This window comes from Nycticebus coucang, chromosome 21 (assembly GCF_027406575.1).
Source record: "Nycticebus coucang isolate mNycCou1 chromosome 21, mNycCou1.pri, whole genome shotgun sequence".
Classification (NCBI taxonomy): domain Eukaryota; kingdom Metazoa; phylum Chordata; class Mammalia; order Primates; family Lorisidae; genus Nycticebus; species Nycticebus coucang.
Genome location: NC_069800.1, coordinates 22,437,393 through 22,462,947, shown reverse-complemented (window position 1 = coordinate 22,462,947; position 25,555 = coordinate 22,437,393). Strand labels below are relative to the sequence as shown.

The window sequence follows — 25,555 nt, the reverse complement described above, 5'->3', positions numbered from 1 at the left end:
CTCCTCCCACTATTACTCCACTCTATATCCATACCTTAAAAAGCCAACAGCTCTCAACCACAGAGCATGTCAGAATCCTCGGATGGAATCATATATTTGACAAAGGCATTTTTTTTTTTTTTTTGAGACAGAGTCTATGTCACCCTCCGTAGAGTGCCATTTCATTGCAACTCACAGCAACCTCAAAGGGTTTAAGCGATTCTCTTGCCTCAGCCTCCCAAGTAGCTGAGACTACAGGCGCCCACCACAATTCCCAGGTTTTTTTTTTTCTTCATTGTAGTTATCATTGTTGTTTAGCAGGCCCGGGCTGGGTTCGAACCAGCCAGCTCTGGTGTATGTGACTGGCGCCCTAGCCTCTGAGCTATAGGCGCTGAGCTGACAAAGACATTTTTGATACAATAATGTATTTTATATAAGGATAAAGTATATACTTCCATAATATTAACTACAGAGAGTTCATTTTGCCTTCTTGGGAATAAATTGAGAGGAGAGACAAAGAAAGTAAACTGCTTTCTATATAAACTGTAATTTAATCAATAAAGACAAAGCTCAAAAATTAACTTCCTGGTTAAACTTTCAAGAAGCTCATTCATTGTATCATATAAATTGAGGAGGCTAATTATACAATCCAAATGTATTAGATTTGTTTTGTTTTGTTTTTGAGACAGAGTTTCAAGCTATTGCCCTGGGTAGAGTGCCATGGTGTCATAGCTCACAGCAACCTCCAACTTTTGGGCTCAAGCAATCCTCTTGCCTCAGTTTTTCTAGAGACGGGGGTCTCGCTTTTTGCTCAGGCTGGTCTTAAACCTGTGAGCTTAAGCTATCCACCCACCTCAGCCTCCTAGAGTACTAGGATTACAGGCATGAGCCACCGCGCCCAGCAGAAAAGTATTAGATTTCTTAAGAGTAAAACTTAATTCTTTTCAAACAATGAAAACATTTCAAACCCTGAAAAATTAAAAATAAAGACCTTTTAGTTCTATCATTCTGAATTTTAAAAAACAATGAAATCCCTATAACAACAGATTCTTATTTATTTATGGGATTTCGTTCATAAGAAAAAGCTAGGATCTCTGATAAAGTATAATCTTTCTTTTAAATGATATGTAAATATAAAAAGAGCTGAGAGACCCATATTTATTTGATATACAATATCCAATTAACATTCTATTTGCATTACAAGTAATGGAAGTTTTGCCCACGAGTGTATATAGTCATGATCAAAATAAAAACAAACAGTATTTCTTCTGAGTTCATTCCTGCCCCCCCCCATTAAATATTCAACAATTTAGCAAAACCTCAAAAACCAATGGCAAACAAATATAAATAAACTGGGGAAAGACAATGAATTTGTTATGATAAAAAACAGAAGAAAAAGTACAGGATAATCTAAGAATAGCAGCCATTTTAATTTTTTATTTTTGTTCTTCCCTTCATGGAAAGACACATTGGCTGTCTTTTTACTACCCTTCTAGGGTAGCTGTTCTCTACCCCTTCTGTAGAGTTCAATGCCTTTGCAAAGATTAAAAGAGATGTGATTATACACCCACAGTTCCAAAAATACAGAGTTTCATCTGGGCAAACAGGGGAAAGAGTTAAGCATCATTTGGAGAATTAAAAACCCAAAACAAAACAAGACCCTAGAAAAATGAGCAAAATAATTTTGTGACCCAAACCAAAGACTGTTATATAAAGGAAATCTTACAATTTTAAATTTCAAGGTAAAGCTGCCTTATGTTCAAAACTGAAATACTCAGATCATAAACATTTGGTTCATACCTTCTGACAGGCTCGTTTGCATACATGTTTATATTCCTTGGCTTTGGATTCAGAATGATAACCTGCACCTATAGTAGAAAAATAAAAAACAATTGTTATTATAATATCAGAGAACTTCTAAGCTTCTTTCTCTACCAGAAGCCTTTTTTAATACCATGTCTTATCTCCTTTTCTGAAAGCTCTTTTCCTACCAAAGACCCTGGAAATAGCTCATGTCCCCAAAGAGGCTTCACTAAAGCCACCTCTCTTCTTCCTTTCAAGAACCTCTCTCCAAAGTCAGGAGTTCTTTTGGTCTGGAGTTAATAACCCAAGAGGTGTCAGGGACAGGAGTTCCTTCGGTCTCTCTCCGATGACATTTTGAACATCCCAGTCATTTGGGAAATTACTATTCAAAATCCAAAAATATTAAAAATAATTTCAGAAAGCTAGGTAACTTCTGAACACCACTTGAAGTTGAGGGATCTTACATCCCACCATTTCCACCCACACACTTCACATCCTCCGATCCCCTGAAATGTAGCTCAGCACATCTCTGAAACCTCAATGATAGCACATTTTTGACTGTAAGAATTCCTAGTGACCCCTCACTTTTAATCAAATACCTAGGGATTTCTCAAGAGAATGACTCTGCATAAGAAGATTCATACTTGCTTAGTTAGGGACTTGAGAATAATATAAACAAGAAGGAAACACAGATAAGAGCCCTTGAACTCTCTTAATAATTAGTCCTCTAATCAAAGTCCTTTAACATAAGTACTTAAATACCTATTCCAATCTCTAACAAAGCTCCATAGGGGTCCAATGTATGGAAGGTTAAGAACTACATCTCAGGCTCGACGCCTGTAGCTCAAGCGACTAAGGCACCAGCCACATACACCAGAACTGGTAGGTTCGAATCCAGCCCAAACCTGCCAAACAATAATGACAACTACAACCAAAAAATAGCCAGGCATTGTGGCGGGCACCTGTGGTCCCAGCTACTTGGGAGGCTGAGGCAAGAGAATTGCTTAAGCCCAGGAGTTGGAGGTTGCTGTGAGCTGTAATGCCAGGGTGACAGCTTGAGGCTCTGTCTCAAAAAAAAAAAAAAAAAAGCAGAACTACACTTTAAGGCCTCAGACTCCTCCTATGGGTCTGACATACTTCTAATCCACCTTTCCTCAAAGCTGACAAAGGACTGGTTCACAAAATTATGTACAAGGACCCAGGATCAGGACCCAGGATAGCAGAGAAGATGTCTATGCAAACAGACTGAGAAACAGTATTAGGATTTGGGTATATATAGACTCTTTTGCCTTGAGAAAATGTGGTGTAGAATCCTAATCTTGTTTCTCAAGAGAACTCTAAATGTACATAAAGCCTGTGCCAATATTTCTCTTTATTGTTCTCTAAGAATAAGTGATCCCTGGTCTACTGTCTTAGATCTCAGAGATCCCAGTCTTTCAACAGTGTTTCCTGAAGTATGAGAAACTTCTACCAAAAAGATGACTTTGGTATATGGATGAGAGCATTAAATAGCATTAACACATAAATCCTTCTAATAGAATAGGGAAAAGTCTCTACATGGCTCCAGCATATCTTTAATACTCAGTTATTACTTGCTAATTTCCCTGCTTAACAATAGAAAGGCAGCCTCAAAACCAAAACACATAAGATCTAGTTAAAATTTAATTACAACATTTCATTTGTAACCTGCTTAAAATTATTTTCTCTTTCATGGCAAGTGATATTAATATTCAAGTAAATATAAGCATCATTTTTCCAATTTTAAGAGAAAAGAATGCTTAGTTGTTTTAATATTAGGTTAAATAGCACGGGCAGTACAGAGACCTGTGAAAATCATTAATCTACTATTCCAGGCCAGGCGTGGTGGCTCACATCTATAATCCTAGCATTCAGGGAGGCCAAGGCAGGTGGATTGTCTGAGCTCACGGGTTTGAGACCAACCTGAGCAAGAGCGAGATCCTGTCTCTAAAAATACCCAGGCACTGTGGCGGATGTCTGTATTCCCAGCTACTTGGGAGGCTGAAGCAAGAGAATCACTTGAGCCCAAGAGTTTGAGGTTGCTGTGAGCTATGATGTCACAGCACTCTACCAAGGGTAACGAAGTGAGACTCTGTCTCAAAAAAAAAAGAAAGACCCTACTATTCAAATGACTAAAGTTGGGCAAACCCACTCTAAAGTCTAAAAAAAACCCTCTACATTGAATGAATTTTTGTCCCTTAAACACGTACAAGATATATACTTCTGCACAACCAATCACTGACCTTCTCATAATTTAGAAATGCAGGTCACTCTTAATTCACACAATATCCTTCTATAACCCAGATTTCCAACTTTAACTATTGGCCCCCAGCAACATCTTATGTGCTTCTAAGAGGTAAAGTCATGATAGTCACACAAAGTGACACTTTCCAACTAATAAAAAGCTCTATGTTACTGCTTATTACGAAGTTCAGACCCTATCTTGTCCATTTTCCAAACATTCACTCTAAATACAATAACTCACTGGGTACTGTGGAAGATGTACATAAATATGGTGTAGTAGAAAGAACAAAGACCAGGAGTCTGAAGACAGTAGTTGTAGTCCCAGGTCTACTTTAACTTGTTTACTTTTGTAAATTTACCTCATCTCTAAATGCCTCTGTGAAAAAAGGGAATTAAATCTATTGTGGTATTTTTCAGATTCACTGGATTAAATTCAAATAAGACTTCCCAGGTGTCCAGTCTAAAAAGAGGCAAAGGTTAATGACCAGGCAGGACAATAATCTCACAAGAAGAAACAGGTCCATTTCTCATTCCACTATCAAAGTTAATCCTCTCAAAACTATGCACATCCATATGTATCAATTTTCTTTAAAAAGTTAATCCTGCTCCCATTATGCTTGACTGTCTCGGAAAAGTTAAAAGGAGACCTAGACACTCCTTCTGTCTTCAAGGAGGTCATGAAGTTTAGACTCTAAATGCAGAGAAATAAGGCTGAGCATGGTGTCACATGTCTATAATCCTGGCACTCTGAGAGGCCAAGGAGGGAGGATCGCTCATGCACCAGAGTTCAAAATCTGCCTAAGCAAGAGGGAGATTAAAAATAGAAAAATTAGCTAGGGGCTCAGCGCCTGTGGCTCAAGTGGCTAAGGAGCCAGCCACATACACCTGAGCTGACAGGTTCGAATCCAGCACGGGCCCACCAAACAACAATAATGGCTGCAACCAAAATATAGCTGGACATTGTGGCGGGCACCTGTAGTCCCAGCTACTTGGGAGGTGGAGGCAGGAGAATCGCTTGAGCCCAGGAGTTGGAGGTTGCTGTGAGCTGTGGTGCCACAACACTCTAGCTAGGGTGACAACTTGAGGTTCTGTCTCAAAAAAAAAAAAGAAAAAGAAAAATTAGCTGGGTGTTTCAGAGCCTGGAGTCCCAGCTACTTGGGAGGCTGAGGCAGGAGGATCTCTTGAACCCAGGAATTTCAGGTTGCTATGAGGTAGGTTGACACCACTGCACTCTAGCCTGGGGCAACAAGGTGAGACTCTGTCTCAAAAATAAATAAATAGGTCAGGCACAGTGGCTCATACCTATAAACCTAGCACCCTGGGAGGCCTAGGCCGGTGGATTGCCTGAATTCACAGGTTCGAGACCAGCCTGAGTCAGAGCAAGACTTTGTCTCTAAAAATAACTGGGCCTTGTGGCGGGAGCCTGTAGTCCCAGCTACTCAGGAGGCTGAGGCAAGAGAATAGCTTGAGCCCAAGAGTTTGAGGTTGCTGTGAGCTATGATGCCACAGTACTCTACCAGGGGTAACAAAGTAAGACTGTTTCAAAAAATAAATAAATAAATAAAATAGGCTCAGTGTCCATAGCTCAGTAGTTACAGCACCAGCCACATACACCAAGGCTGGCGGGTTCAAACCCAGACCGGGCCAGCTAAATAACAAGGACAACTGTAACAAAAAATAGCCGGGTGTTGTGGCAGGTGCCTGTAATCCTAGCTACTTGGGAAGATGAAGCAAGAGAATCGTTTAAGCCCAAGAATTTGAGGTTACATTTAGCTGTGACGCCATGGCACTCTACCGAGGGCAATACAGTGAGACTCTGCCTCAAAATAATAATAATAATTAATTAATTAATTAATTAAATGCAGAGAAATAAAAATGGGCAAAGGGAAAGAGCCTGCTAAGCAGAGCCACACTGCTCTGAAACCCAAGACCTTGCAAAGGTAGGAGATCCAGAGACTGAACATCTCTGTGTCTGTCCTCATGGTTTGCTAGACAGATCACACACAGGCTGATGCAGCGTCAAGAGCACAAGACTGAGATTTAAGGGCCCACTTAGGTGTTTCTTAGCCTGGCTTCAGCACCAACTAGCACTGTGGCTGAAGTCACTTAATCTCTCTGGTCTTAAGGTTCCTCATTCATAATATTAAGAAGGCAAATTAGCTCTAAGATTGTATAATTATGCTCTAAGATGTTTACAGTCTAGTAGGTGGGTCGATAAAATTCATGGCAGCATTATTTTTAAAAACACAAACCAGACTTTAAAAACTACTTTATCTAATTTTAACATTACTAAACTTAAATACGGTGTAAAAGTAAATAATGGGGTAAAGAAGTGAAGAAGACATAATTAGAAACACCCTTACAAGACTTTCCAATTAGAGGCTAAAGAAAGTTCTCACTCGACTGAAGTCAAAAATAATCTCTTTAGTACCATCTCCCTTACAGCAGTTTGCCTCCTCCAGATATTAAATGTAATTCTCAGTGTACTTCAAGGCAAGGGGGGGAAAAAAAATCAACGTTATTGTCATCTCTCACTCATCAGGAAAGGCTTACCTGCATGTACCAGCACAAAGCCCCCTCGTTTCTCTTTATGGGACTGCTTTGTTTCCAAATCTTTGGCTGTTATTTTAACAGCCGAAACCTGAGACGATCTGGAAGGCAGCCCTTCTCCAGAACTCATCCCCTTCTCCATGGTCATTCTCCAAGATTACCATCTTCTATTGGGAAAAGGGCATATTTCCATCCAAAGTAACTGCAGGAGAGAAATTACCCTAAAAGAAAACAGGCAGAGATGACATATGTTTCTTTCTACCAAAGACACATTATGTAACAAATTCATGCAAAGATAACTTTCTAATTTCCTTTTTTTTTTTTTTTTTTTAGAGACAGAGTCTCACTTTATCACCCTGGGTAGAGTGCAGTGGAGTCACAGCTCACAGCAACCTCCAACTCCTGGGCTTAGGCGATTCTCTTGCCTCAGCCTCCCAAGTAGCTGGAACTACAGGCACCCGCCACAACACCCAGCTATTTTTTTCTTGCAGTTTGGCTGGGACCAGGTTGGAACCCGCCACCCTCGGTATATGGGGCCGGCGCCCTGCCCACTGAGCTAGAAGCACCACCCTCGAAATTCCTATTTTTAAATGTTATTCAATTGGGTAATACAAAGAACGTTTTTAAGTTATTTGTTAAAGTTATTAAAGTCATTAAACTGAGTTATATAAAAAAAAGTTAGAATTTAAATCTGTCCACTAATAGTATTTGCTTGAAGTTATATAAACAAAATAACTGTTGTAAAAAGACCTCATATTGGGTCCAAAGATATTTTATCTTTTTTCTATCTATACTGAAGTAAGCCTCAATATATATAACTTCAGTATCACCTTCTACTCCCTCCAAACCAAATGCTAATAATCTCTGGGACATTCTGGAATCACAAGCTGTGCTGGCAATATCACTGAGCCTTAGGAATAAAGCAACATACAAAGTCACACCTGTCTGTGAAGAACCCCTTAAGTAAATCAGTTTAATGCTCCCCAGCCCAGTTGTAAAACACAAAGGTTAACAAAATTAACTTGACTAAACCAAGAAAAATTAAAATAACATTTCTGCAAATACTTGAAAATTTTCATGAAAAGCATTATTTTTGAGGTTCTCCAAAGCTAATGATGAAATACAAAATTTAATAAAATAAATTATAAACAATTTATGCCACAAAGTCCCTAATTTTATTACCAACTCACAAGCCTCTAGCAATCTTGGCTTAATAACAATAACGACAGCAGATGGGGGTGGGGCCTTGGTGTGTGCCACACCTTTGGGGGGCAAGACACGACTGCAAGAGGGACTTTGCCTAACAAATGCAATCAGTATAACCTGGTTTCTTGTACCCTCAATGAATCCCCAACAATAAAAAAAGAAAAAAAAAATGATAGCAGAACATAATTCAGATTAGGAGAAAATGAATCATTTAAAAATCAGTAGAGATTTAAAGAAAATCCAAGAGGGGTGGTGCCTATGGCTCAAAGAAGTAGCGCACGGGCCCATATGCCGGAGGTGGTGGGTTCAAACCCAGCCCTGGCCAAAAACTGCAAAAAAAAAAGAAAGAAAATCCAAGAGTGAGGTGTTTAAAACTACTTAAATGCCTAGATTCACAGTTAGACAAATCTGCACCTTAAACTGAAATGGGAAAGGGAGAAAGTCTTTCTGCTCCAATACAAAACCTAAGTAGAAGTGACTTAGCTGCTAAATCCAAAAAAGCGGTGCTACTTAAAGCACAGTCTACAGTCCAGTGTTTTCTACCAATACACAAGAGATTATTATTTTATTAAAATACAGGAAAACCTCTGCAAATTGACCATCTAAGGGACTGTAACAAACTGGTCAACATACAGAGGTGGTCAATATAAGGAAACTAGGCCTACTGTACTGATACAGACATGCACTCTACTTTCGAATACACAACTTTTATTAGAAAATATCATAGAAATCACATAGAAATATCACAAAATCATACATCATACACAATCAAAACCCAGTAAAATCATACATACATTATACAAAAATCAACACATTTACTGTTTTCTTATGGTTTAACCAGGAGTGTCCAACCTTCTTTATGTCCCACATTACGTCTTAGGCCACACAAACACTAACAAAAGCTGATCAACAAAAAAAGGTCTGTGTATACTTTTCGTGATATCCAACAGCACAGATAAGCCAAAAGTCTTCATAAAATCAGCCCACAGGCTGGTCAGGTCCAGGACACTCCTGGATTCTTTCTGAAAAGAGTCAGTGTTGGTCTGTTTCTTATTCTTATTACAAAAATAAGTGGAGAAAGCACTCTCAATGCTGTATACACCACTCAGCATACGTGGACATTTTTCCACAGCAAGAGTTCAACTACATTATCAGGTGCCTGATATCCTCTTCTTTTAGAGTCTGCGATTTCTGTCATCCTCACTTACTTCTACTCCATCAGCTGCTTCCTGCACTTTGACACTGGCCTGTACTTAGATCAATATCACTAGGAAAATTGCTTCTGGGTCAGGTTCATTACAGGTTGTCACTGCAACAAAACCTTCAAAATCTACTCCTTCAAATTCTGCCATGGGAGATGGACTGTCTGTTGGGACCAAAACATCATGCTCTTCGAGTGTGACAGACCCAATTTTCATTTTTTTTTTTTTTGTAGAGACAGAGTCTCACTGTACCGCCCTCGGGTAGGGTGCCCTGGTGTCACACGGCTCACAGCAACCTCTAACTCTTGGGCTTACGCTATTCTCTTGCCTCAGCCTCCCGAGCAGCTGGAACTACGGGCGCCCGCCACAACGCCCGGCTATTTTTTTTGTTGCAGTTTGGCCAGGGCTGGGTTTGAAGCCGCCACCCTCGGCATATGGGGCCGGCGCCCTACTCTCTGAGCCACAGGCGCCACCCCCAGACCCAATTTTCTTAAAACACTTCTGTATCATTTCTGGTGGAACTTATTCCAAGTGGTACTGATCCAGAGGACAGCATCCAGAGTGTTAACTGACACAATGGATGAAGTTGCTTCCACAGGTGAACCACAGGTTGTGTTTTCACTTTAAATGTTTTGATGATGGCTTGGTCAGGAGATTAGATTTTTGAGGTCATGTTTGGAGGCAGAAATTTCAGTGTCACATTTGTGAAATGATTCCCTTGTGGGTGGCCAGGACAGTTATCTCCTGTCAGTAGAATACACTGTTGCTTCTTCATTTCCTGGTCAATCCCCTTTCCCACACCTCACATAGAGCACCCATCATCCATGCACATTTGTTTGATCTTCAACTGACAGGGAGGTCTTTGGGCTTCTGTTCTTGAATGCACATGCCTTTGCCAATTTACCAATCAGCAAGTTTCTCTCTGGTTGAGCTAGCACAAAGTAGAACTGTGAAACATTCTTTAGAAAGTTCTCCACTCTTAAATTTGTCAGCCTTCATGACAAAGCTCATGTCAGGCATCCCCTTCAAAAAGATTCTGCTCTCATCAGCTATAAGGATGTCATCATCTTTCACCCGAAAGATGGTGAACTATGCCTGGGCAGGACGAACCCAGAGGAAATTCTGGTGGAGGTCTGTAGCGGTCCTGACGTGCAAATCGGTTGTCCGACCTGGGTACAGGGGCAAAAGACTAATCGAACCATCTAGTAGCTGGTTCCCTCCGAAGTTTCCCTCAGGATAGCTGGCACTCTCGCAGACAAGAAACCCATCCATGCAGTTTTATCCAGTAAAGCGAATGATTAGAGGTCTTGGGGCCGAAACGATCTCAACCTATTCTCAAACTTGAAATGGGTAAGAAGCCCGGCTCGCAGGTGAAGTGTCTGGAAGAGCCCAGAAACTTTTTGATGAACTTCCATAACTTCTATTGGAACTTCATTTCATTCGCCACGCAAGAGTTTCTGGGAGATATGTGTCACACTATAAATTTCTCAAGCCAATCACTTGATGCTTGGAAATTTGCCACCCCAAATTCCTGTGCAAATTTTCTAGCAACTTCTTGGATCATCACCCAAGAGATTCTGTAATTAACTGCCCTCATTTGTTTGAACCAGCTAAACATGGCTTCATTAAATTCATCAGGGGAAGTTACCCTCCTTTTCTGCTGTAGATCTCTGCTTTCCTCACCGTATCTCCCTCAGTAAATCATTACATTTTTGAATGCTGCTAACTGCAGTCCTGCTAACACCAAAATGTTCTGCCATCTTTCTTTGGCTGCTGCTTTCCAGAAAATGTAAAAGATCCATCTTTTCCTTCAATGCCAGTTCTTTGAGCTTTTTCCTTTGAGCCATGATAGATCTCCATTAACTGTAAAATTTTTCAGTAATTGTAGGATGCATCTACAATTCCGACAAGTCCTTCACATTGAAAAAAATCTTCCCTAACAAGTGATAAGCAACAGGATGTTAGGCCTAATGCAATATGTGGTAATAATAAAACATGAAAAAGAATTTATACTAAAGAAAATACAACTAAGGAGCAAGGCCCATACCTTCTACCCTTTGGTGCAGAATAGACCCAACTGGTCAAGATATAGAGGGCATATTGTGTGTCACAGTCCAAGCAGTCAAGATACAGTTTACAGAGATGGTCAATGTACAGAAGTCAGTCTTCCATTGATTGCATGTGGTATATGTCTGGTCTATGAAAATTAGGTCAACTTAAGAAGGTGGTCAATTTTTGTTTGTTTGTTTGTTTTGAGACAGTCTCAAGCTGTCACCCTTGGTACAGTGTCGTGCCATCACAGCTCACAGCAACCTCCAACTCTCGGGCTTAAGCGAATCTCTTGCCTTAACCTCCCAAGTAGCTGGGACTACAGGCACTCGCCACATGCCCGGCTATTTTTGGTTGTAGTTGTCATTGTTGTTTGGATTAAAACCCACCAGCTTCAGTGTATGTGGCCGATGCCCTAGCTGTTTGAGCTATAGGCACCAAGCCAAAGGTGGTCAACTTTTTCTACCAAATCTAACAAAAATTAAGCTTTAATTTTTATCTTTCACAGATTCAAATCTCAGCTCTCTCCGCTCCTCTCTCTCAGTGTGTATCGTCTCTCTTCTCTCTCTCCATCTCTCCCCACCCCCTTTCCCCTCTCTCTCTTTACTCCCTTCTCTCTTCTTTTCTCTCCTCCTTGATGCTGCTCTGCAGCATCCCTCCCTCACCAATAAAAACCTTTCATACAAAAAATAAAAAATAAAATTTCAGTTTGTTTTGGGGGGTGGGGTTAAGGTTTTTTTGTTAATTTTTTTCCCTTTTATATTGGTTGGCAACAGATTGAAAAAGAATTTACAATGGGCGGTGCCTGTGGCTCAAAGGGTAGGGCGCCAGCCCCATATGCTGGAGGTTGCGGGTTCAAACCCAGCCCTGGCCAAATAAAAAAAAAAAAAAAAGAAAAAGAATTTACATTGAAAATTTTTAATAGTTGGTCCTTTATAAAGAGGCTATCCCTGAAAAGCACTGATATACAGTATTTTTAATTCCCTTAATTCTTGGATAAAAAGAGTTCATTTGGCTGGGCACCATGGCCCACACCTCAATCTTAGCACTCTGAAAGGTCCAAATGGGAGAACCCCTTGAGCTCAGTTCAAGACCAGCCTGAGCAAAGCAAGACCTCATCTCTACTAAAAATAGAAGAATTAGCCAGGCTGCCAGTGGACACCTGTAGTCCCAGCTACTCAGAAGGAAGAGGCAGGAGGATAGCTTGAACCCAGGAGTGTGAGATTGCTGTGAGCCTGGCTGAGGCCACAGCACTCTAGCCTGGAAAAACAAGTGAGACTCTGTCTCCAAAAGAAAAGAATTCTTTGAATTTTTATTATGTAACACTTCATTTATAAGACAAATACTTTACAATCAAATATATACATATATACACATACACTCTGTTAAAATATTTACATAGATTAATGAATATGGCCAAAAATTTTCATTACAAAAGTGCTGATTTTTATTAAGTAACAATGTATTTAAATGACTGTCTTTCTAACCATGTTTTTTTTTCTAATACCATCAAAAGAATCTGCCTCAATTACCTATACTTTAGTGATTTCCCTCTTTCTCTGTCTCTCTCAGATGGGGTACCACTTAGTCATGTATTGGGCAGACAAAGTGGCATTTAGTGATTCATCTGCCAGACTGTACATGTCATCGTGTACAGTACATCAAATCTGCCCCAACCATGAAATGAGCTTGGGCCTACTAGTCTGACAGCACAAAAACAGAGTGAGTAAAAACTCAGGAAAAGATCTTCTTAATGTGAAAACACATGTAAGTAGTATAGATTATTAAATATCAAGGTACTCTGACTCACTATCATCAGATACATTTTTTTAGAAATAAACTATATAATGTTTATTATATAGTTAATGTATGATAATTATCATGTTATAAAATATTGGTTATAATTTATTTTCTTAATCATAAAGTATAAATGTTATTTCTAAAAAATAAAATGTTATTTCTGAAAACATTTACACTTTATGATTAAGAAAGTAAATTATAAAATAGCCAGGCGTTGTGGCGTGCGCCTGTAGTCCCAGCTACTCGGGAGGCTGAGGCAAGAGAATCGCGTAAGCCCAAGAGTTAAGAGGTTGCTGTGAGCCATGTGACGCCACGGCACTCTACCCGAGGGAGGTACAGTGAGACTCTGTCTCTACAAAAAAAAAAAAAAAAGAAAGTAAATTATAACCAATATTTTATAACATATGATAAAATAGAGACATATTTTAAAACATATGATAAAATCTCTCTTTAATGGGAGATTTTAAAACACTTCTGCTCAAAGTTGTGTAAAAAGAAAGAAAATTTGTAAGACAGATTAATATTCTATTTCTTGAGCAATCTATCTTTAACCAGAGATAATCTGAAATATATTTATTTAGCAAACGATATACTCTCAACCAACCCCTCCAAAAATGCTGGCCCCAAAGTTCTGTTGGACTCAAGTAGATAGGCTATCCAATACACAACTCTGGCCTCCTAATCCCAATGGTTACGGAAATGACTGCAATTCAATTAGAAATAAAACAATTTCTACTTCAATATCAGTTTTTGTTTAACTCAGTACTCATTAAACTCATGACTTATCTAAAAAATAAAGAGTTCCCACAAATAACAAAAACCAAAAAAAAGAGGCAAATCACTCAGTTTACAGAAAATCATATAATGGTTCAAACAGATAAAAATGCTAAACCTCACTAAAAAGAAAAATAGGAAACAAAACTATACTCAAATATCCTTTTTTAACCTAGATTAGCATGTATCAAAAAGATAACATGTTTTAAGAGTACACAGGAACAGGAGCCCTCATAAATTCCTACTGAAAGTATAAACTGGCACAACTCAACAGGGCAATTTGGCAAAATCATTCAAAATTAGGATACAGACCAACAACAGTCTTTTTTTTTTTTTTTACCTTTTTTCTTCTTTTGAGACAGAGTCTTACTTTTTCCCCCCTTGGTAGAGTGCCATGGCATCAGAGCTCACAACAACCTCAAACTCTTGGGCTCAAGTGATCCTCTATTTTTTTAATAGATAGCGTCTCACTTTGTGGCCCTCAGTAGAGTGCCGTGGCATTACACAGTTCACCGCAACCTCCAGCTCCTGGGCTTAGGTGATTCTCTTGCCTCAGCCTACTGAGTAGCTGGGACCACAAGTGCCCGCCACAACACCTGGCTTTTGGCCAGGGCCGGGTCTGAATCTGCCACCCTCAGTATATGGGGCCGGTGCCCTACCCACAGAGCCACAGGCACCGCCCCTCAGTTTTTCATTTTTAGTAGAGACAGGGTCTCGCTCTTGCTCAGGCTGGTCTGTACCTGTAGGCTAAAGGGATCCACCCAACTTCCCCTCCCAGAGTGTTAGAATAACAAAGGCTTGAGCCCACCACACCCGGACTTTTTTTTTTTTGAGACAGAGTCTCACTCTGTTACCCAGGCTAGAGTGCCATGGCATTAGCCAAGCTGACAGCGACCTCAAACTCCTGGGCTCAAGTCATCCTCCTACCTCAGCTTCCCAGGTAACTAGAACTACAAGCACCTGTCACAAAGCCCAGCTAATTTTTTTTTTCTATTTTTAGTAGAGATGGGGGTCTGGCTCTTGCTCAGGCTGGTCTGAAACTCCTCAGCTCTAGGGATCCTCTCGCCCTTAGCCTCCCAGAGTGCCAGGATTATAGGCGTGAGCCACACACCTGGCCCAGACCAACAATACTCTTAATGGAAGTGGTTAAAAATAAAAGCAGCCATGTAGTCCCAGATACTCGGGAGGCTGAGGCAAGAGAATCGCTTAAGCCCAGGAGTTGGAGGTTGCTGTGAGCTGTGTGAGGCCACGGCACTCTACCGAGGGCCATAAAGTGAGACTCTGTCTCTACAAAAAAAAAAATAAATAAATAAATAAAATAAAATAAAAGCAGCCATTGAGAAGAATGAGGAAATGTGATACATAGATACAATCTTAAAGACAAAGATACATAGTAAATTTAAAAAGCATGGAAATAATACAAATTATCATGGGACAGAACAGAAGCATATGCAGTACCATATTTGGGGGAGGAGGAGGAATAGAGTTAAATTTATATATGAAACCTACAAATCTGACATAACAAATCAAAAACTAGCATATTAGTGGTTACCAGAAGAGATCTGGATGACTAATAACAAAGGTGGGATGGAAATTTTACCATTCATTCTTTTGTACCTTTTGAATTTGAAACATCTGAATGCTCTACTTTAAAAAAAATATTTTTATTCATTTATTTACTTATGAGAACACTAGGTAATGAGCTAAGCCCAAGATCCAATCACACCTAAATCAGTAAACAATGCCGTCCTCTGAAACTTCTATACATTCCTTCTCCCTAGGAAAGAAATACACAAAAAGCAAGGCCAATCAACAATATTGACCCAAGGGGTTGTTTTCGCTTTTCTGGATCTTGAACTTCTGGGATGCACAAACTATAAATAATCCAAATTTGGGAGAAAAAAAAAATCACAGTATTTAATCTCTAAAGTTAAAACGAGAGAGAAAAATAAGTCATCACTATAGATTAGCATCAAATAACCTCTGTGATGTTTTCATTATATTTGTAATCGTTATTACAAATCATTATTTGAAATTAACCTAATACACTTATACCAATATACTGATCCACAAGAAAAATGCCTAATACCTCAGCTAAACTTTGAGGTAACGTTCAATATGAAAGGTTTCCAATGAAAGGAAATGCATAGACATGTAACAGTTTTATACAACAAAAAGCAATTCTATAGATCGTTTATATAATACCTTTATTTCTGAATAAGACATTTGAATACCGACATTTTGCAATCTCCTACTACTAATGATACTAAAATTATTAGGATAGACACTGGCAACTTGTTCATCTTCTGGAATAGTTGCTGAAAAAGTTATCATATGACCTAGCAATCCCATTCCTAGGTGTTATACCCAAGAGAACTAAAAACATCCACACAAAAGTGCAGCACATACATATTAATAGCAACAATGCATGACAGCCAAAAAGACACAAATGTTGAACTGATGATAAACAAAATGTAGTATATTTAACAGTAGAACATCATTCAGCCATAAAAAGAAATGAATTACTGATACATACTAGAACATGAAAGAACACTGGAAACAACGAAAAAAACATACACAAAAGGCCATATATTGTATGATTCCATTTATAAAAAATGTTCTGTATAGGCAAATCTACAAACAGTAGATTAGTGGTTGCCTAGGACTGGAGAGATGGGGGTGAGGGGGTGGGAAAGGAATGGGGAGTGACTGCTAATGGAGCAGAGTTGGGGCGGGGGGGTTGTATGTGGTGATAAAAATGTTCTAAAATTAATTGTCGTGCCGGTTGCTCAACTCTGAACCTATTAAATACCACTGAACTATATATGTGAAATGGCTAAATTGTCTGATACATGTTTATTTCTTAATAAAGCTGTTTTTTAAAAAAAAAACTTCTTGCTTCCCCTAAATTTTATCTTTTCCAAGTTACTAAACCCAATGACTTTTTTTTTATTATTATTATTAAATCATAGCTGTGTGCATTAATGCAAGCATGGGGCACCAAACACTGGTTTTATAGACCGTTTGACACATTTTCATCACACTGGTTAACATAGCCTTTGTAGCATTTTCTTAGTTGTGTTAAGACATTTATATTCTACATTTACTAAGTTTCACATGTACCCTTGTAAGATGCACCGCAGGTATAATCCCACCAATCACCCTCCCTCCACCCAACCTCCTCCCTTCCTCTCCCTCTCCCCCTTCCCCATATTCTTAGGTTATAACTGGGTTATAGCTTTCATATGAAAGCCATAAATTAGTTTCATAGTAGGGTTGAGTACATTGGATACTTTTTCTTCCATTCTTGAGATACTTTACTAAGAAGAATATGTTCCAGCTCCATCCATGTAAACATGAAAGAGGTAAAGTCTCCATCTTTCTTTAAGGCTGCATAATATTCCATGCTGTACATATACCACAATTTATTAATCCCCAATGGCCTTTTCTTAATCCGCCTGTACCCTATGATTGTCTAGATCACCTGCTCTCCTCAGCAAGCCTGCCAGTCTACTCTCTCAGAGCCCCTTTGACTCCATTGCCAAATGTCTCCTTCAGTAACTTCATTTAGTGACAACCTCTCAAAACTGTGTTCTCAGCAAATTAGATGATTCCTAAACTGTCTTCTGTCTTGAGCTCTAGCCACAAATTTTCTGGACAACTCAATCTACATCCTCCTTGCTCTTAGCCTACCTAAAACAAGCATATCTTTCTCCCAAAATTTCCTTCTTTGCACATTACTTCTTTTTCTTAATAGTGCTACTCTTTCTAACTCACCTTAGAGTTACTTTGAAAAGCTTCCAAATTTCCAAATCCTACAGATTTCTCCCTCAAGCATTTAACTTCCTTTTCCTCAACCCTGGTTCTGCCCATAATACCTCTCATAGCATGCTACAAAAAGCATTTTAACACTTCTCACCAAATTCACGCTACCATAAAACAATCATCTAAAAAAGGCTGCCGAAATAAAGCTCATAAAGGACAACTCCAACCAAAACAAGTATCACGCCAAAAGACATGAGTAAGCAATACATATAAAAAAGGAAATATAAACTAGATGTCCATTACTGAAGAATATTCAATGAAATACAAACAAAAGTGAAATTTTCTAATTAGCACTGTAGTACCACTATAAACTGATGCAACCATTTTGAAAAGGAATTTGTCAGTATCAAGAGCCTTAAAGTGTATAATTTTGCACCTAGATACTATCTTTCCAGGAATATTGTATATGTAAACTAGTCTATACAGACACAAGTTAACTGTACCAAGGATTCCTCTAAGGCAGCAGTTCTCAACCTGTGGGTCGCAACCCCTTTTTAACAATTAAAATACATTGCAGCATTAGGAAGATTGAGAACCACTGCTTTAAGAACAGGAGACTGAGGGGCAAAGATGAAAGAGAAGCTTGATTTTCTCGTAATAACATTTTGTATTTGTTTTTTTTTACTTGTTATTATCTTCTGAAAGAGATGATTTAAGTATGTCATCTTTAGACCAAAATGAATACAAATTAATTTGATTAATGAAATTTTTAACAATGAAAATACATTGAAATTTTTAACAATGAAAATACACTGCAGCATTAGGAAGATTGAAAACCACTGCTTTAAGAACAGGAGACTGAGGGGCAAAGATGAAAGAGAAGCTTGATTTTCTCGTAATAACATTTTGTATTTGTTTTTTTTACTTGTTATTATCTACTGAAAGGGATGATTTAAGTATGTCATCTTTAGACCAAAATGAATACAAATTTGATTATCAAAGCCAGGAGAGAAGCTGAAATAAAATTCTGGTTTTACTGCAGGGACTTTTCCTGGCACTTACCTAAGGTCTAAACTGAGACATCATCTTTCTTAAAACATCGCTTTATTTTCCTACTGTATGTGATGACACTATTTTTTTAAGTCACTTAGAAAACTACCATATTTCCTGTTGGTGCAGTGTTCATGTTTTCACTCTAGCTTTCCTTAGTCTTTCAGAAGCAGTTGAAGGAGGAGGAAGTTGTGGAACCCAATTCGTCTCACAGCAAAAGTCACTGTCAAGAATCCAATCCTTAAGCTACTACAACTCATGAATAAAGAACTCTGCTGTTGCTTTTAAACAGGATGGTGAAGGTTTAATGCCTCATTAAATGAGCTCCAGAACATACTTAAATTCATCTTTGACACAGTAATTCTACTTCAGAGAAAACTGTCTACCAAAATAGCATCAAAAAGAGAGAAAAAAAAAGAGTAAAGGTTTTATGCTGTGTTTAATAACAGAGTAATTTATAATAACAAAAATCTGCAAGTGACCTAAATGTCTAACACAAAGAAATGATTAAGAAAACAATAACCAGTACATTGTACCCCATAACTGTACAGTTATGACTAAAAAAAGAAAAGAAGAAGAAGAAAAAGAAAGAAAACAATGACCTAGGCCCACGTGTGGCCACTCAACATGCCAGTAATCCTAGCACTCTGGGAGGCTGAGGTGGGTGGATCATCTGAGCTCAGAAGTTCCAGACCAGCCTAAGCAAGAGCAAGACCTCATCTCCACTAAAAACAGAAAAATTAGCCAGGCATTGTGGAGGGCACCTGTGGTCCCAGTTACTTGGGAGGCTGAGGCAAGGGGATCTCTGGAACCCAGGAGTTTTAGGTTCCTGTGAATTATGATACCATGGCACTCTACCAGGGGCAGTATTGTGAAATTCTGTCTCAAAAAAAAAAAAAAAAGAAAACAATAACCTAAAAAAAAAAAAGACAACAATAACTGATAAACCTATGGTCAACTGACTTTCAACAAAAATGCCAATGCCATTCAATGGGGAAAGGACATCTTTTCAACAAATGGTGCTGGAGATCCACATGCAAAAGAATGACGTTAAACTCCTACCTCACACCATATACAAAAATTAAGTAGGTCAAAAACTTAAATTTAAGACCTAAAACTATAAAACTCTTAGAAGGAAAACACAGGGTTTTCACAGGGTTTGTAACATTGGCTTTGGCAATGGTTTCTTAGATATGACACCAAAGCACAAGCATAGAAAAAGAATACAAATAAACTGGACTTCACCAGAATTTTAAACTTTTATGCCTCAAAGAACAGACACCATTCAAGAAGGTAAAAAGACAACCCATAAAATGGGAGAAAATAGAATATTACCAATCCAATGTCTGATAAGAGACACTCGTATCTAGACTATAGAAACTCATATAATTTTAAAATAAGACAACTCAATTTAAAAATGGGCAAAGGAATTGAGCAGATATTTCCCCAAAGATGTGCAAAGGTCCAATAAGCACATGAAAAGATGCTCAACTTTACTAGCCATCAGGGAAATGTAAACCAAATTACACTGAGCTACACTTTATAAGCACTAAGATGGCTTTAATTAAAAACAGAGTTAAGTGTTACAAGGATAATGGAGAAATCAGAACCCTCATAACCTGCTGGTGGGAACATAAAATGGTACAGCCAATTTGGAAAACATCTGGCACTTCCTCAAGAAGTTACTATACTATCCACCAATTACACTTCTAAGTATATACCCAAGAGAATTAAAAACATAGGTCCACACAAAAACTTGTACACAGAGGTTTATACCAGAATTACTCAAAATAGTCAAACGTGGAAACAACCCAAATGTCTACTAAGTTATGATTGATAAAAAAAAAAAAGGTGCTATATCCACACAATGGACATTATTCACTCATGAAAAAGAAATACTGATACAGAAACTGAAAACAACATGCTAACTGAAGAGGCCAGACACAAAAGGCCATACATTATACGACCCACCCCCATTACATGAAATGCCCAGAACAAGAAAATCCATAGGCACAAGAAAGGAGATGAATAGTTGCAAGGTCTGCAGAGGTTTAAGAAGGGATAATTTAATGAAGAATGACTGTAACCGGTACAGGATTTCTTGGGGTCGGGGAGAGAATAATGAAAATGTTCTGGATAGATAAAGGCGACGGGTGTACAACTTTGTAAATAGACCAAAAAAAAAACACATTTACAATGTAAAAAGATAAATTTTGTGGTATGTGACTATCTCAATTAAAAAAAAAAACACATAAAAGGTACACAAACTGTGCTTTTTAGTTATAACCATATTTTAAACACAATGACCACAAATAAGCTAATAAAATAGAAACATCAAAATGCTGGGTTAAAGGAACTATAGGTGGTCTCTTTTTAAATATTTCTGCATTTTCCAGATACTCCTTAATAAGCACAGCTTTTTCTAAGTGGTTTGGAAAAGGCTTTATTTATAACAAAAAGATAGATTACTAAACTCCCAAACTTATTATTCAGCTGTCTCAGTCACATAGTCCTTCCCCTCCCCTACAGAAGCACATCAAGCTGAACTCCCTCCTTCCGGAAACACGATGCCCTCCACTTCCAGGGCACCTCCACGTCCTGCTTTTCACCCTCCTCTCCAGCTGCTCCATCTTCTCTGTCCTTTTCTCGTCTGGCGCCGCCACCTGAGTACTGAATGCTAACGTCCCGCGGGACCCTAACCAAGCCTCTATCACACTACTTGGCTGCCTGGACCCTAACCCGACACCCAGGACTGGGACACACTCTCGATCTGAGCTAACCTGGAACTCCGAGACACCTCCAGCCCGCGACTGCAAAGTGGGTGGAGGACTGCGAAAACAACCCCCCCACAGATAGTCCTCACCCCTGTCCCCGGAGAGGCCAGGAGGCCGCCACGCCGGAGATAAAACTGGGAAGGGAGCTGGCACGACCCCCACGCGCGACCAAAACCACCCGATGAGGGGCATCCCAGGTTCCCTCCTCTCCCCCGGCCCTGGGCAACGGGCGTCCTGCGAGCCGCCCCCTCTCGGCCCGGGACAGGACGTCCCAGCCCACAGAGAGGTACCGACGCGGTAGCGGCGGCGGCGCGGACAGTATGAGAAAGAGGGACACTCACCCGCGTCAGCCCCGAGCCCTCACTGCACCGGAAGTAGTCACCGGCCCGTTGCCAGGGTGAGGAAGCGAGGTTGACGTTTAGTCTTCCCATTGGTCGCTCACGGTGTCACGTTTCCGGAAGCAGACGCACACTCCGCACGCTGACTCCGCCCCCTGCGCTTTAGCTGTACACCTGGCTTCAGGAGTGCTGCGAGGATTCCACCTGGGGCGTCTTTCTGAGCTGCGCAGGCGCCGTTCCTTCTTTTCCCCCCGTCCGCCCTAAATAAATCCGCAGGATGTAACTCTGAGTAGTTGACCGACTAACAATAGAGCACGAAATGTAATGAAATTGGCCGTCGCTTATTGAGGTGTCGCTTATTTCATTCCGTCCTTATGTCCTCCCTATGTAGTAGGGAAACCTGAGGTTCTGCCTGGATTTCATATAGGAAGTGGGGACCAGCCTTGCCCCCCTTTTCCAGTAAGGAAAATCTGAGTGGCCTTACTTTTGTTGTCTAGGAACTAAGACCAAGACATGGCAACGTTAATGTAGTCTCTTTAATTTTTCCTGGTAACTATTAGCATAAATCCTTAAACGTGTAACCACCTTTAATCCTGCCTCGAAGGGTGGTCCCCAGACCAGCAAGCTTTAAAGCATTATCACCCGAGCTCTTACTAAAAATGCAACTCCTCAGCACCCCCACCTCAGATTTAACTAAATCAGAAACTTTGGATCTGGGAACCAACAGTCCATTTTAACAAATTAGGTGATTTTGATGCACCTAAAATTTGAGAACCACTGAACTGGAGGGATTTTCTGCTTAGCCAAGTTACAGAGATGGGGTAGGGAGGATGATGAAAGGAGCTCCTCGGAAAAGAGAAAAGCAATCAAGAATTTGATCCTTGCAGCAATCAAGAAAAAAAGCCAGGAAGCTAATTTGGGACTAAGATGGAAATTAGTCTCTGGAACTGATTTCCGCTCTGGCATTTCTAGATAAAAATATGTGTTAATTGTAAAGAAAAGATATCTCAACTGTTAGTAATCCTAAATCCATATTTAATAATGTTTGTATTGTAGGATGTATTTTTCTAATATTCTCTATGAACAAAAACTAAAAAGGTGAAAAACAAAAAAAACTATTATGAAGTTTATCCGTAAAAATGTAATTTTTAGATTTGAAAGGGAATATAGGGACCCATATTAAAGTAAGTAGTTTGAATTTCTTAAAAAAATAACCAGTGCATTAAGAGAAAGGATTCTAGACCCAAGATAGTATGAATCCTTACCTCAGCCGAGCCACTTAGAAAACGATATATCAAGTCCAGGCATGGTTCCGGTAGCTAAGCAGTTAGAGCACCAGCCACATACACCGGGGCTGGCAGTTCGAATCCAGCCGGGGCCTGCCAAACAACCATGACAACTATACCAAAAAAAAAAAAAACTAGTCGGGCATTGTGGCAGGCGCCTGTAGTCCCAGCTACTTGAGAGACTGAGGCAAGAGAATCGCTTAAGCCCAAGAATTTGAGGTTGCTGTGATACCAAAGCACTGTACCCAGGAGAACAGCTTGAGACTCTGTCTCAAAAAAAAAAAAAACTAAACTATCAAGTCCATGGTAAGTGGTCAATAAATGTTAGCATAAAAAGAAAGAGAGCCCACATTAAATGGAGACTTGTTACTATGAAATACACAAACACTCAAATCTCTCAAATAAGTGACATGCAAGTATTTAATAAACCAAAAACATCCAGTTTGTTCTGGGAGTAACTGTTATTAAAATTTGGAAAATAAATTACCATTATGTAATTATGAGGTGTATTTAATTTAACAGTTAAACCTTACACAAAAATGAGATGCTAGAAAAGTGAAGCCCTGAAAGGAGGATAGAGAGAACAAAAGAGTCGGCCATCAGTCAATCCCATGAACCAAACATAGTCATACTATGGACTCCCAAATACAGACCACCAACTAGCATTCTGGGAGGCTGAGGTAGTTGAATTACTAGAGCTCATGAATTCAAGACCAGCCTGAGCAAGAGGAAGACCCCATCTCTACAAAAAATAGAAAAAGTAGCTGAGCATCTGGGTGAGTACCTGTAGTCCCAGCTACTCAGAGAGGCTGAGGGAAGATCTCCTGAGCCCAGGAGTTTGAGGTTGCTGGAAGATACAAGGCAAGGTGCTTTACCCTGGGGCAACAGAATGAGACACTGTCTCAAAAAATAAAAAATATGAGACCACCAGGGACCCCTAGCTAGTACTGCCTACAGATGTACATATACAAAAGAGGCCAAACTAGTCCTCAGACAATGTACAGTTTAGATGACGAGAGACATATACGGAAACATACCATGGGACAGTCCTCAAAGTGTGATCCAGAAATTCCTGTGGGGTCCCCAGACCATTTTTAGGTCACCCTGTTAAACTGTTATTTTACAATATACTAATGTATCTTTTTTACATTTTTCAATTTCATTCTTTCATGAGTATAAAAGGTACAAAAACTTCATAAATGGGGTCTCAAATTTCATATTGCAACTAACCTCTCTTTTTTTTTTTTTTTTTTTTTGAGACAGAGTCTCACTGTGTTGTCCCAGGCTAGAGTGCTATGGTGTCATAGCCCATAGCAACCTTAAACTCCTGGGCTCAAGCAACCCTCTTGGCTCAGCCTCCCAAGTGGCTAGGACTACAGGCGCCCACCTGACTAGCTTTTCTATTTTAGTAGAGCTGGGGGTCTTGTTTCTGCTCAGGCTGGTCTCACACTCCTGAGCTCAGGTGATCCTCCCACCTTAGCCTCCCAGAATGCTAGGACAAGATGAGGCCTTGCAACTAACCTTTAAGAAACCATCACTTTTCAAGTTTCGGTTTTATATCAAAGAATATTCCAATTTGGCATAACTTTTGTGTGGGGAGCATACCCACAAGAGGGACTCTACTTAATAAATCAAATATTTTGACCTGGTTGTTTATACCCTCACATTAACCTGAAATAAATTTACTTTAAAAAAAGAATATTCCCAATTATCTGATAAGGCTATTGAAATACTCCCTTTCCACTTACAATCTGGGTGAGGATAGATTTTGTTTATACTTCAACTGACACAAACATATCACATCAAATTAAATGCCGAAGCGTAAATGAGGCTCCATCTGATTTCTTTAAGCCATATGTGAAATAGATTTGCAATGATATCAAAGACAACTCTTCTCCCCACATTTTTTTTTGCTTTTGAAAAATATTACTTATTCTTCATTAAAATGTGTATTTATATTAGCATGCAATACTTTATTATTGTTATTTTAAATAATTTTTAGTCCTGGGTGGCACCTGTGGCTCAGTGAGTAGGCCACCGGCCCAATATATTGAGGGTGGCGGGTTGAACCCGGCCCCAGCCAAACTGCAATAAAAAATAGCCAGGGGTTGTGGTGGGCACATGTAGTCCCAGCTACTTGGGAGGCTGAGGCAAGAGACTCGCCTAAGCCCAGGAGTTGGAGGTTGCTGTGAGCTGTGATGCCATAGCACTCTACTGAGGGTGATAAAATGAGACTCTGTCTCTAAAACTAATAATAATAATAATTTTTAGTCTCAATTTTAATTTTTAATATAGTAAATATCAATAGATATAACCCCATAAACAAAAACTTTAAAAGGCTGTCTATAATTTTTAGGAGTCTAATGGTGTCCTGAGACCAAAAAATTAGAAAATTACTGATACAATTATTATAAATGTAGCCTGTGTGGTTTTATTAGGTAAGGAGGCTTTTTTTTTTTTCCTTGTTATTTTTCTCCCCCTGACACTTCTGGAAGAGCTTGGAAGAGGGCAACATTATTATGCGGTAGTAGTAACAGTTTATTATATAACAATAGTAACTGGAACAGATTTTGTTACCTGGAAGTAGGATGAAGATTGTAACAAAACCTAACATAATAGGGTGGTGCCTGTGTCTCAAAGGAGTAGGGCACCACCCCATATGTTGGAGGTGATGCGTTCAAACCCAGCCCCCGCCAAAAACTGCAAAAAAAAAAAAA

General features: G+C 39.4%; 1 protein-coding gene across 5 annotated transcripts in view; it reads right to left on the bottom strand.

The window, feature by feature from the left end:
* TASP1 (taspase 1) overlaps positions 1–21,601 on the bottom strand; it is a 393,334-nt gene extending 371,733 nt beyond the window's left edge. For 3 of the 5 annotated variants that reach the window (XM_053574176.1, XM_053574178.1, XM_053574179.1), the window contains exons 1-3: positions 21,556–21,593; positions 6,598–6,815; positions 1,780–1,847 (exon numbers count right to left, since the gene is read on the bottom strand). In XM_053574176.1, coding sequence (XP_053430151.1) covers positions 1,780–1,847; positions 6,598–6,742 — 213 coding nt within the window. In that variant the 5' untranslated portion in view covers positions 6,743–6,815; positions 21,556–21,593. Of the gene's footprint in view, positions 1–1,779; positions 1,848–6,597; positions 6,816–21,303; positions 21,461–21,555 lie in introns of those variants that run through there. The other 2 variants (XM_053574174.1, XM_053574175.1) reach the window with 2 other exon arrangements.
* Positions 21,602–25,555: the final 3,954 nt, after the last annotated feature.